This window comes from Carettochelys insculpta, chromosome 3 (genome assembly GCF_033958435.1).
Source record: "Carettochelys insculpta isolate YL-2023 chromosome 3, ASM3395843v1, whole genome shotgun sequence".
Classification (NCBI taxonomy): Eukaryota; Metazoa; Chordata; order Testudines; family Carettochelyidae; genus Carettochelys; species Carettochelys insculpta.
Genome location: NC_134139.1, coordinates 108599242 through 108613268, shown reverse-complemented (window position 1 = coordinate 108613268; position 14027 = coordinate 108599242). Strand labels below are relative to the sequence as shown.

The 14027-nt window shown below is 39.9% G+C and overlaps 1 protein-coding gene across 17 annotated transcripts in view; it reads right to left on the bottom strand.

The window, feature by feature from the left end:
* Nucleotides 1-14027, bottom strand: part of EPB41L2 (erythrocyte membrane protein band 4.1 like 2) — a 213675-nt gene that overhangs the window by 74317 nt on the left and 125331 nt on the right. For all 17 annotated transcript variants that reach the window (XM_074990571.1, XM_074990572.1, XM_074990586.1 and 14 more), the window contains exon 4: nucleotides 7512-7616. In XM_074990571.1, the coding sequence (XP_074846672.1) occupies nucleotides 7512-7616 (105 nt within the window). The remainder of the gene's footprint in view (nucleotides 1-7511; nucleotides 7617-14027) is intronic.

Genomic DNA, 14027 nt, shown 5'->3' with positions numbered 1-14027 from the left:
AATAATTTCACCTCCCTCACCCACCCCTAAAATATTGGGGAGTAAAGGCACTTCAAGTAGCACAGGCACTTCAAAGTTACTGCATCTACACGCATGCTAGCACTTCAAAGTTTGACACTTCGAAGATGTCAAGGAGGAGAATTAGCCGAACGAAGTGCTGTTTATTCACCGCAGCACTTTATTAGTAATCTCCTGTCACCCTGATTAACATGCTCCCTTTGAACTTGGGGGCAAGTGTAGACAAGCCCAGTCAAAATTATGCAAAACACAATGTTATACATGTACCTCTTGTATATAATATTTTGGCATTACCTTTACAGAATACTATGATACAGTAGTACTGTATATTTAACAGTGATAACAGTTTATTGAAAGCAACATTCATAACTTTAAATTGATATTGGTGGAAGATAACATAAAAAGTTTAAAATGAAAAGGGCAGCCTTTCCTTCTGTAAAACATACTTGGTTCACTTATTCTAATTATTTCTGCTTCATAGCTTGATCAACAATTTCCTAAATGTACCTTTATGCTGTGTAACTGTCCTGTTTTGCCATTGATTTCAGAGCAGCTCTGCCAGATAATTGGTCCTTGCTGCATAAGGCAGATATAATGATATATGGGATGCGAATATAATATGTATGAGTGGTTTTGTAAATTAATTTATATTTTACATGCATGCAAGAATGTTTTTCTCTGCCCTTAATTTTGGTTAGACTACTGTAAATCTATCTAAATACTCTACAGTGATATTTTGCCAATGCATGTGCGTTAACTTTGATACAATCAGTAAAACAGGATCATTCTTTTTCACTTGTAAATAGAAGGGTTAGAGACGTACACAGAGTAATGAATTGTCAGAGAATATTAAAATATTCTCCACTATTGCAAAAACACAAAAAGTGTTTTTGTACAAATCCAGAAAAGCAGCATTTCCAGCTGTGATGCAGATCATAAGAACACAAAACAAAGTATTAATGGAGCATTCATGAACTCCCTGTTGATTTCATTATGCTACATGCCATCTAAACTTTTAGCAGACAACTTTGTTTCCATAAACTAAAATTTCAGAGAAAACTGCAAATTTTAGTTTATAACAGCTTTTTTTTTTTTTAAAAGAAAGTTTAATGAATGCTTCAGCAGTCTAGTTTTAAGTTACAGTACATCTCTCCCAGCTGCACAGAACACTGACATGGAAAAATCAATGGGATCCCCTCTGTTTGTACTCCTGATGTTGCAATAGGGAGCAGCTCTAATTCTCCACTCAAAAGAGTGCCTGGCATTCAGTTTCCACACCCCACAGCTGCAGTCTAGCACAACAGCTGGCTCATAAATGAGCGGCTGTGATGAGTGCACAAGAATGAGAAAAACACATCATTCAGCATTTAACACTGACTGGGCTGGAGGTCAGAGATTTGTGGCATTTTAATCTAAGGAGGCAACAGCCACAGCAGGAGAAAATGGATCAGAAAGAGCTGGTGCCAAGTTGAGGAAACAATCCAATCTTCAGAATCTTAGTACAGAAAGAGAAGCATAGAAAAAGAAGACCAGCCCATTAAATTTGTGGTGCCTCCAACTCTTTGTATTTAGCTGTGAATTACAGTGTTTTTTGTTCGGTTGAGGATTTTTGTTTGTTTGTTTGTTTTTTCTGGATCCATTAATTCAAGAAGTGACATGACCATTTTGAAACACAAAGAAATAGAGTTGTGCAAAGACTAGAAGTTAGGAACATAATAGAAGATGGTGAATTTCAAGCATATGGTCTTTCCCTAAAACTCAGATAGGTGCAAAAGACCTGAAGTTTTACAAAGCAAAGAGGAACATACAGTTTTTACCATTCTGAAAAAACAGTACAAATATGAATGATTTCCACATATGCATAAGGTAAAGCTGTCTACAGGAGAGAAAACTTCTAAACTAGTACAAGTCTGAGTGTGCCTATTGTATGTAGTCCCACCATCCCAACCATCAAGTATTTTGTGAACATACACCATGGATGCAAGTCTGGGGGAGGAAAAATGCCACTACATGGGACTGGCTGTGTTGCCATGATAAAAAAGAATTAAATAAATGCACCTGTCTCAGATAATGGAAGAAAATGCATTCAAAGTCACAGCACGTGCCCAGCCATCCGGCCATCCTCCTCTAGAAAGGACACAATTATTCAGAAATACCATTTAATGTTATTTTACTAGATATATAGATTCAGGATGGGCCAGTCACTATCAGCAAGGAGACCAGGATATGCATGGAATTAAAAAAACACCTTTCCACTCCTGCTTGGTGGCTTGAGTGCAGTGGCATTCTTTGCTAGAAGGGACTGGAGTTCCTGTAGCTCTTTAGGTTGATAAGCTTTAAAAGTACACTCATTATGGGGGACTATGGAGAGGTATTTAGAGCAGTTTATTTAAAGCTGACTATATAGACCCTCTGTTATGGACTGATGTACACAGCAAATCAGGGACCAGCAAACATGAAAATATTTGAATCTCTCAAACATACTGGTCTTTGAAGGTGAATATTGGCAAGTTAGGTGCTCACTCTAGAGCAACTCAAACAACCAGATATTACTGCTGATGAAAAATCAGCGGCTCAAAGCAGCTTTTGTTTCTGCAGGAAGGGATGCCAAACACTCTTGCTCCAGTCATATTGAACAGTTAATGTCAAACTATCAAGGCACCATGAGATGGCTGAAGGCATCATGTGTGTCTTGTTTCAGACTTTACTGTAAAAGAACAGTTGTCAATTACTTAGCTGGCCTCAGCTGGATTCGTTTACATCTTTTACTTTGTTCTATGAGACAAAAACAAAAGCCTGTTTCTCTTCCTCACATTTATATTCTTGCTTTACTGCATTAATTTTATTCTGGCTCTCATAAAAGTAATGTATTTAAAATAGTGGTAAGATCCACCTAAAAAACAAACAAACAAACAAACAAACAAAATATCAAGCTTTCACACACAGAGGGCTTGTCTACACTACCTCCCTACGTCGAAGGGAAGATGGTAAGCAGGGTGTCGGGAGATTATTAATGGAGTGCTGCACTGCATACGCAGCACTTCATTAAGCTAATTCTCCCCCACGGCAACTCCAAAGTTTTAAACTTTGAAGCGCCAGCTTGCATGTAGCTGTGGCTAACCCACTGGTACTTTGAAGTTGCCCAGGCACTTCGAAGTACCGGCAGGTTAGCCGTGGCTACACACAAGCTGGCACTTCAAAGTTTAAAACTTTAAAATTAGCTTAATGAATTGCTGCATATGCACTGCAGCACTTCATGAGTAATCTGACACCCTACTTACCATCCTCCCTTCGAAGTAGGGAGGTAGCGTAAACAAGCCCAGATATGTTGAAGCACCTTAAAACTGATCTGAGGACCTTTCTTAATTCCAAGTTAGATCACGTTTTTCTTTCTTAAAACTTGTATTTCGTATTAAGTACTGCAATATTTTTTTCTGTTTGGCAGGGAGTGTACGAATACGAAAATATGTGTACGAATTTTAGGGAAGTGGGAGACAGGCAGTAGCAAACGTGGGAAAGCCAGACGGTTAACAGTTGGAGTTCCTGCAGGGATTAGGGATAAGGGACTGGCAACAGCATGGTTTAGCCTGCAGAGGCACGTCCACACGGCCTGATTACTGCCAGCAGCCCCCTCTGCCAAAAGCAAAATCTTGCATGGCTGTGCTAATCAGCTGCAAAATTATGCTAATGAGCAGTCATTTGCAGTTGTGAGACTGCTCATTAACATGGAGCTGCTGGGAGTACAGCTCCATGTAGATGTGGCCTACATGGCATAAGGTTCCAGGGACCAAAGACAAAGCCAATTGAAATCTCCATAGAGAAGCAGTGGGCCAACAGCTCTAAGACAGATATTGCAAGAGCAGTAGAAGAACTACGTAGGAAGGTTGCAAAACTGCAAGGAAGGTGGGATGACAATGAGGACAGATGATACAAAAAAAAAAAACAGTAGAAAGGTAAAGGAAAAATACACACAAATGTAAATAACAGCACAAAGAAACCCATATGAACGTTAAGAGCAGCTATCTTAGTAATTATTCAACTTTGAAGGCAATACTGCATGCAACTATCCACTTATGTAAGTGTTAGTTAAAATACAGTGAGTCCCATTAGAAACTGCAATAACTCTAGTTTCCTCTATAGCAGGAGACCTGACAGGGAAGCAATCACAGAGGAGAACTAAGCACTGAGTATTTCATGGTGACCACTTTAAAATATATGCAGACTATGGGCCAATTCAAAATCCATTCATTTTTATTAAAGTTTCTTAATAATAAAAGTTTTAGAAACTTGTCATGAGTTGACATTCCGTCTTCAGAACAATATTATCTCACTAGAGTTGTTTTTATGCCCGGTTCTGGTGGTATTAAAACGGTTCTCACACGTAAACTTGCCAAGAATGTCTGGAGAATCCAAGGCACTCAATTAACACATTAGAATTTGCTAACAATGGAAAACTCTGACCTACACTCACCTTGTTAGCCTAATAATAGCAATATGACTGCATAAAAAACCTATTAAATCTCAGAAATCCTACAAATGGCAAGCATAAATAGGTGAGTAAAGCAATGCCCTTAACGTAGAAAATACAAATGTATTTAGAATTAAGTCATCACTATATTATTTTAATGTAGTTTTTTTGCATTTAATTCTAAACAAAATGAGTATTTAGTAACAAGATGCATAGGGCACAGGCAATCATAAAGAAATTATGCTTGCATCTTTAAAAAAAAAAAAATCAAATATTCTCTCTTATAGGCTACGATTACACTGACCCAAACTGCCCACAGCAGTATGCAAATAGGCGGACTCGAAAATGCAAATGGATGCTCATTTGCATATTTGCTTGTCTGGCAGAAAAAAAAAAAAGGCAGCGTAAACATGGTCCTGCTGGCAAAACCGCCCCCTCTGTCGGCAGCCTTTTATGCCTGATTTTCCAGACACAAGAGGCTGCTGACAAGCGGGGCTGGTTCACTGGCAGAACCACATGTACACTGCTTTTTTCCTACCGGCAACAGCCTCTGACGACAAGCAAATATGCAAACAAGTATCCATTTGCATTTTCAAGACATACTATTTGCATACTGCTGCCAGCAGTTTGGGTCAGTGTAACCAGAGCCAGTGACAGCAGGTTGCTGCCCTTAGCTTGAGTGGATAGGAAAAAAATGCCTATGAAGATTAATAAAGGGCAATCAAGCCGGTATTCTATTTAACTATGCCAAATAGCACCTAAGATCTTAACAGTTACAAGTTAGTGTGTCCTTCTAGGTATTACAATGTGAAGTGTTTGCACTTTGTAATACACATGAAACTTTAGTCTAACCCTGTTGAAACTGTCTTCTTATGGCTTTGACTGGCACCATTTCAAGCAGCCGGTAGCCACTCAGACGCTGTCTGTGAGTGCTAGCCTTCCTTAGATCGCTGTAGCTCAAATAAATTGATATATCAAAGAACAATTGCCTGTAGCCTAGAACAATAACATTCAATATTTCAAATTAATTGGCAGAGGAGCATACATACAAACTATATGAAGACAATCTCCTCATCAAATATTTACAATCTAAGAAGACAAATGGATGAAGCATAGAAGTAAGGGAATACACTTCCCATTTTGCAGATGGAAAGCTTTAGAAAAGGGGGATAAATTAATTTGCCCAGTATTATTACATAGGAAGTCTGCTGCAGAGCATGTCTTCTGAATATTAACAATCTCTGACAATAAGACCATCCTTATTCACTTGGTTGGGGCACTGAAACTGTTGCAGCCAAAATTTTATCTAGTGCCAGTATTTTATTGGAACCTTATTTTAATGGAACTGCAGAACTTTCTCTATTACTATTTGAAACAAATCTGACTATGTTTCAGTGGTGGGGTGGGGAGTAGACTGAAGGGAGTAGGGGACAGAAGAGATGTTATGTAAACCTAGCTATAATACTCTCTTGTAATATTATCTGCTAAGTTCCCCCTAAGTTGTGTAGCTGTAGCTGTGTGGCTTCCTATTAAGCTCCATGCAGGGGCTCAGGGCTACAGCGGGGTGAGATATCTCACCCCAAGCCCTGAAGTTGGGGCAGCCAGTGGGGTTGGGGCGGAGGGGGAAAAAGGTTGCCTCTCACCATCGACCTCAGCAAAAAGTGGCCAGAGGAGGAGAACCTCTTCTCATCTGCCCCAAAACAGAACTTCTGTGGCCCAGGGAAAGGGAACCAGCTGCATTCTCATCTTTACAAGTGGTAAGGTGTCCTCAAGCTTGAGGCTTGGGACTGAAAAAATGCATTTTAGGAAGTGTTATAATTCGTTACATTTGGAAACCATAGTTAAAGTGCTAGGCCTGAAGCAATTTGAAAATGGGGAATAAAACTCTGATTTGGCTGGGAGATGAGAGAAATACAGAAGATGCAGGAAAGAGACTCCAAGACTGACTAAACATGCCAGCTTTGGCAGCTCATCCAAAGTTTGCTAATGTTTTCCTACCACTATGCCGTATGTGCCTTTACAGAAAGAAATTACATACTTACGTACTAAAATAATCACCTCCATATACAGGTTTGTATACAAATAAAGATTAAAAAACCTCTCTAAATCCAAAGCAACAGAACATTCCACACAACTTGTCACCCTTTGAGCCAATATGTCAAAATAGAACATTTAGCCAATTTCTAGCATTCATAACAAGATTATTCCCAGCATGAATTATGTCTGCTAGTTTAGACTCACTGACCTTAAGGCCAGAGAGACTGTCATGATCATCCAGTCTGACCTCCTGCATTTCACAGGCCACAGAAGCTCATTCACCCACGCCTGTAATAAACAGACCCTTAACCTCAGGCTGAGCTACTGATGTTCTCAAACATGATTTAAAGATTTCAAGTTACAGAGAATCCATCATTTACATTAGTTCAAACCTGGAAGTAAATTGTACCGTCTCGTGCAGAGGAAGGTGAACCCTCCCCCACTCAAGGTCTCTGTCAATCTGATCCCAAATAATCAGTTGAATGCTGAGCATTTTAGCAACACCTACCAGTCAGGTGCTTATGAAAGAATTCTTTGCAGTAAATCACAGCCCTTCCGTGGCCACTTGGGATATTTGCTACTAATAGTCCCAGATTGGCGACAGTCACTGTAGGCAATATCATCCTAACACCTCCTCCATAGACTTAAACTCAAACATGAAGCCATTTAGACTTTTGGCCCTTTCTGTCTCCATGAAAGGCTGTTTTAGAACTTCATTCCTCTGATGATTAGAAACTTTCACCTAATTTCAAGTGTAAGCTTGCTGATGGCCAGTTTATATCCATTTGTTCTTGAGTTCACATTGGTGCTTAAATAGGTCCTCTGCCTTCCTGGTATTTATCCCTCTGATAAAGAGCAACCAGATCCCCCTCACTCTTCTTTTGGTTAGGGTAAACAAGCCAAGCTTTCAGTCTGTTTGTGAAATCATGCCAAAAAACCAAAGAATTTAACAACATTCTAGTAACATGAAACTAATCTTAGTACTTACCTTCTGATCTGAGTTCTCTCGAAACAACAAGCCAAAATAGTCCTTTTCCAGTAAATTGAGCTGTTCACACACCTTGTCAAATAGCACCTGGCCTTTAGCTCTTTTCTGAAAAATTAAACAACAACAAAAAAAAATCAAATAGCCGATTAGCTTAACAAAAGCATTTAATTATTAGAATTCTGGGTTATTCATTCGTTACAAATTCTAGCTAGGAGGATTTCAAATATACTGTATTTGTTTCTAAACACAATCACAACACAATCACAGGCCATTAGTATTTCAAATGCAATGATAAAATACTGAAAATATTTTTCACTTCTAAATATTTCACCATGAAAGCATTGCAGACAAGATGAACAAAACCAGCCACTTAAAAATGGGCATGATACATAGCAATAAAAGCTAGCTGGTTTTCATTTAACTTACTTGACAGTCAACTCCTGAATGATGTGTGTTCAGAAATAATGGTAGATGTCAAGGCCACTTTATAAAGTACCAGAGGACACAAAGACTACATAAGAGTGTAAGAGTATTAAGAACAGCCTTCTTATTCTTTTACCAGAAAGCGAGTTTCAATCTGTTCATGTGGAAACCTTCACAAACTGAAAATAGGTTCTTCTCTCTCTTTCAAAGGTACTATTCAAAGTGATCATGAATAGGCAAAATGACTGCTACAATCTTACTGGATTTTAAATTTTATGGTGCTATTGTTGCATCATACTATGATACAATTACATCTACAGCTGCACCTCTTTACCCAACATCTGATTTCTCTTATTCCACCCAGAAAGCATTGGAAGACTTTCTTTGCAAACTAATAATTTTAATAAACTTTTTTCCCATTATTACTTTAAATTCAGTAAATGAGGCAGAAATGCAGTTGATCCACAGAGCAAGGCAGTACTCTGCTTAGCATAATTTCATCTATATTTTTAAAGTAACCAAAGCCTACTTGATACTCCGCCCATGCGTTTTATGTTGATAACAGACTTTCATACAGCGTTCCCACCTGTCAGGCTGCTACCTTCATAATAACTTCTGTTCTGAGGGAAACAAACATATTTTGTATACAATATCTGGCAATGATGTAAGGGAAAAGCAGCCCACCTGGAACAACACGTAATCCAACTGCTAACTCAGACTGCACTAGGTGTAAATACTGGGAAATACAGCCTATTCATAGTACTCTCACAATCTAATGGGCTGGAATTCATACTCCAGAATCATTCCATGGGCCCTGTCAAGGTTACAAGAAGGTTCTATAGACTGTTTAATTGGTAAGAATTTTCTTGACAAACCCTTATTCCATATTCTCCCTGCTCTTTATAATGGGACAGACATGGTGCTCTTTCCTTGAAGGGACTGTGGAAATCATGCTCCAGGAAGGAAATAGCAAGAGGACTTCTGGCCTTCTTCTTGATCTTCTCTTCTTCTGGAACAGTCTGCTTAATTGCCTCTTCTAACACTGTGGCTATCCCTTTGACTCTCTTATCTAGGTCATTCTCTGTGCCCACATACCTAATCTTTGAGGTGCTGCTCTGGACACATTCCCAATTTCTTCATCGCCTAGCCTTGCCATGTCTCTTCTTTTCTTAAACTGTGTCTTATACTTTCTCTTGAGTTTCATCTTAACCTTTGCAATCACTAAACTGTGGTTCAAGCCTATATCTGATCCTTGGAAAGTTTGGCACTGCTGTACTGATGTTACCCATCTTCTTCTTATCAAGATCCTATATCATATTCTTGGAATTCCCATCATTTGATCACCATGTCCACTTCCTACAGTCCTTTTGTTGGAATCTCGTGTTGCAGATCACCATCTCATGCCCCATAGCAAACTCTAGTAGTTTCTCCCCTCATTCTTTTCTTTCTCCATACCCAAACCTTCCCATGACTCTCTCCCAATTTTTGTTGTCCGTTCCAACCGTTGTATTCCAATATCTTCCAATGATCAATACATCTCTTTGGTATCTCCTCCAGCGCCTTTATAGAATAGCTCTCTCTCTTTCCCTGTACTGGCCAACCTGGGTGCATACATCTGAATGACAGAGATAAACAGTTTTGCTTTGAATCTCGCTACTATCATTCTTACACTCACCAGTTTGTATCTTGACAATAGAAGTGGATTACGTAGGAGACACTGAAGTTGGTCCAAGAGAAGAGAGCGTTGAAGATCAGAAGAGATATTTCCAAGAGTGTGGAATAGCGATACAAAGTTAAATGCAATGAGGTAAGGAAAGTGGCCTAAAAGGATAAGGCGAAAAGTTTAGAGAGGCAGTATGAAAATTTAGAGGGGTATTACGGTGAGTATAAGACCAAGATGTATAAAAATGATTAGGAATATTAATAGGAAGCAGCAGCCGAAGTAGATGCAACGATGAGGTGCTCATGAACAAAGAGAAGGTTGTGCCACAGTGCATGAGACATTGCACTGATCTGTACAAAGCACAGTTGGATCCGAGCATCTCTGAGGGACTGATCGAAGAACTGAAAGAATTCTCTCTGCCAAGCATCGAAAGTGAGACTGATATTTCGAAGGAGGAAGGAGAAAGAGCAGCAAAACGACTAAAGAACAACAAGAGCCCTAGAAATAAGATAATGGGAGAGATGATCAAATATGGAGAAGAACGTATGATTCAGGAAATACACCAACTATGTAATATAGCATGGAAAGAAGGGAAGGCACCTAAGGAATGGAAAAGATCCATGCTAGTGATAATACACAAGAAAGGAAGAGCATTGGAGTGAAAGAACTACAGAACGATTGCCCTAACAAGTCATCTAGGCAAGGTACTGATGATGATACTGATGGAGAGACTGAGATCACAAATAGAAGAACATACAGTGGACAAGCAAGTGGAATCCAGGAAAGATAGAAGTACCATACAGCAGATATTGGCACTCAGATTGATAGCGGAGAAAGCTCAACCAAAGTACATCTACAATTCCTACACTGATTTTGAGAAAGCATTTGACAGTATTGACCAGAAAGTCACTTGGGCAATGTTGGAGTCACATGGAGTGGATAGCAGACTGATACGGTTCTTGAAGGAGATCAGTGACAACACAGTGGCAGCGGTAAGAATATGTGGAGAGTTGGAAAGTGGTTTAGAACAAGTAGAGGTACAAGACAAGGAGATCAGATATTGCCGAGTATCCTCATCACGCACCTAGAGAGAGAGATGGACAAGATCAAGGAAGAGGTAGAAGGGATATCTGTGCATGGGATGAGAAAATCGGCAACTTGAGGTTTGCGGATGATATAGTTATCACTGAAGATGAGGAGAAGCTACCGAGAATGGTGCAGATGCTAAAAAAGGAAGAGAAGCGATATGAACTGATTATGAATGCTGAATTTGGAGATAAGGAAATAGGAAGGAAGATCAGCGTAGATGTGATTGAACTAGAAAACATACAGAAGTTCACATACCTGGGGTGCAACATAACATATAAGCAAGACTGTAAGAAGGAAGCAGCAACTAGAATAGTGAAAGCAAGAGGTAGTTTGAAGGCAATGGATAAGATCTGAAAAAGCAAAGCGATTAGCTTAGAAACAAAGCTGAGTGTCTTGAAAATGTGTGCCTTCAGCAGCATGTTGTACGGATGTGAGACAAGGGTGATGATAAAAGATTCAAAGACAAGGATATTGTCATTTGAGAGGAGTTGTTATAGAAAGATCCTGAGAATAGGGTGGATGCAGAAGGTCACCAATGAGGAATTATATAGGCAGATACAGCCGAAAGAGAACCTGCTGCAGAAGGTAATACAACAGAAGTTACAGCTATTTGGGCCTATCTGCAGAATGAATGACAAACAAAAAATCAAGACCCTGGTATTCAGCGTAATGGACGATTCAAATAGGAGAGGCAGACCCCAAAGAGAATGGGTCGATGATACAGTAGACTGGTGTGGAGTTAGTCTACAAAAAGTAAGCCACTGGACACAGAGAGATGGAAGAAAATAGTGACGGAGGCATTGGACACCAATGGGTGCCGAGCCCATGGTGGTGGTGATTGTTGTTGTTGTTGACGACGACAACCTGTGGCCTTTCCCTAAGGATGGATCACACCAAAGTTGCCCATGAACTAGTAACTGTGTTGCCACAGGACTCCTTGTTATTTTTGCTGACCTCTCTGAAACACATAGTATACAAGCTGATAGTAAAATATAACTTTACTCAATTTATCTGTGCCGTGATACGGGACCAATAAATGCACAAAAATCAAGTATATAGGTAATTTTTCTTTGGTCATCCACCTGTGAGAGAGAACGTCAGGGAATGTGAGTCTTGTACTGTGGTCCACAGGATTCTAGAAAGGCACTAGCAAATTCCACTCTGCTACCTAGCGATCTACTAACAGGTGCCAAAAAAGAAGATTAACTCCAAGAGGAGATTTTAGTCCTCAGAGCCGATTGTCAGAACACCCAGGGTCCTGACTAGTTCACAAAAAATTCTATATAAATCTGATACAGGAAGATGCCCAGGCAACTGGGATCTCCTTGCTTAGGGCTTCAGTACTTGCTGCTGATTTCCTGGTAACTTGAGCCTGTCTCCTGCCACCTTTTAGTTTTGTCCCCAGCTTGCCTCACACTCTGACTTCTTGGTATCTGAGGCCTGCCTGCTGCTCTGACCAGTAGGTCATATTGCCCACATCCCAGTTGTTTATAGAAGAGCAGGTCTATGAAAATAAGCCATTGCAAATTATCTACTAAATTTAAATTATTTTTAAGCTGGAAGAATATCCATAGCAAGAGTCAGTCTCCTGCATATGAATACTGACTGACATTGGGGAAATAACCTTGGTAAATCTGACACAAATGTAGTACAACATTGCTAAAAATCACAGTACCTAGATAGCACACCTGATGAACACAGGTTTGTGCGCTTTACTTTGACAAGAGAACTTCAAAGCCATGAGTAACAAAACTAAAAACTCTGAATAAACATGTAGTATGAATTACACGACAAAACAAGAACCTCAAAATTTCCTCAACCAATTTCGTAACAGTTCTCTCTTCTCCTCCTTTTTTTCTAGAATGTACTGTACAATTCCATTTATCCAAAATGGATAAAAAAGGGTCTGAGAGGTTTAGATTAAATGGTTAATTTTTCAAGTAACACATGCTCATTAAAGGACAAAACCTAAATTAAGATATTATGGGTTTTCTGATAAGGGTTCTAGGTAAATTTCTACATATTGCTTACCATGGAATTATACTCAGTTCTGCTAGATATAGATTATGCTATCCAGTGTTTTTTGGATTGGGAGTTCTTGCCTTTTGGATGACTACCCAGTCAGGTTGTAACTAAAGGGTGGTTCCTTTTTGTAAAAGCAGAGGAGCTGGTACTCAGCCCTCTCCCTGCCTGCAGCCCTGTCATTCCCTGGTTTCGCGTCGCTGTGCCACAGAGTACGAGCACAAAAAACACCCTGATGACATTGCTCCAAGTTCCAGTTTCTCAGGCAGCCACCCTTTAGTTACAACCTGACTGGGTAGTCATCCAAAAGGCAAGAACTCCCAAGTAGCTCTCTCTTTCAGTTTTGTATCATTTTATAGTGTCCGAGAACTGATTTGTTTATGTCTTCAGAATCTATATGGCATTTGGCATGAGGATTGTCATCAGATGCTCCAGAAGACCAGCCTCTAGTAAAGTTTTTTTAAATAATACCACTATGACAGTGATGCGCAATCTGTGCCCCGCAAGCAGCCCATTGGGGTTCTTTGTGCTTCCCAGGCAGTCCCTCTCTGTCCCTTTCTCCCATACCCATGGGACACTGGGGGCCCCACACTTACCTACTCCTCCCACTTCCTTCCAGCACTTCCAGAGTGCCACAAATCAGCTGATTCGAACCCTATCACAACTCCTCCTCTGCCTTCCCAGAGCTTGAACACTATGAATCAGCTCATTTGCAGCATTCAAGTTCTGGAGCGGAAGGGGATGAGTGTACTAATACATTTAATACAGTTAATCTTATTCTTGGGGTCATAGTTAGTGCACATAACTGACTTTCAACTTGCAGGCCGCTGAGACAAAAAGTAGGATGACTCATGCACACACTTACTAGCCTTAGTTTCTCATTGTTTACCTATGTCCTATGTCATTTAAAACCATCTTTTCATCAGAAGATGGCTGTGTCATGTATCTTCATGCACTGAAGTGTTAAATGATACCAAAATATCACTACTCTATTCTACAGACACTTACACTGTCCTCATAATGATAGCGCCGGGCATCTTCTAATACTGCATTATGTCTCATCCTCCCTGTGAGAAAGGTGTGTGTGGTCCATCACTGTGTCTTAGTTTGGGTATTTATATTGGGGAAGACAAGAATGAAGTGTGCCTTGATTCTGGAGTGCAAGGTGCTGAGCTTTGTGAGGACCCTTAGCGTGTGTCTACACTTCCAAATTTTACCAACAAAGCTTAGGTGGACACCAGTGTATCCTCTAACTTTTTCCATCCACATGTGGAATAAATTTTATGTGCACTGAGGCTTGTGCAAATGTGTACCACCAG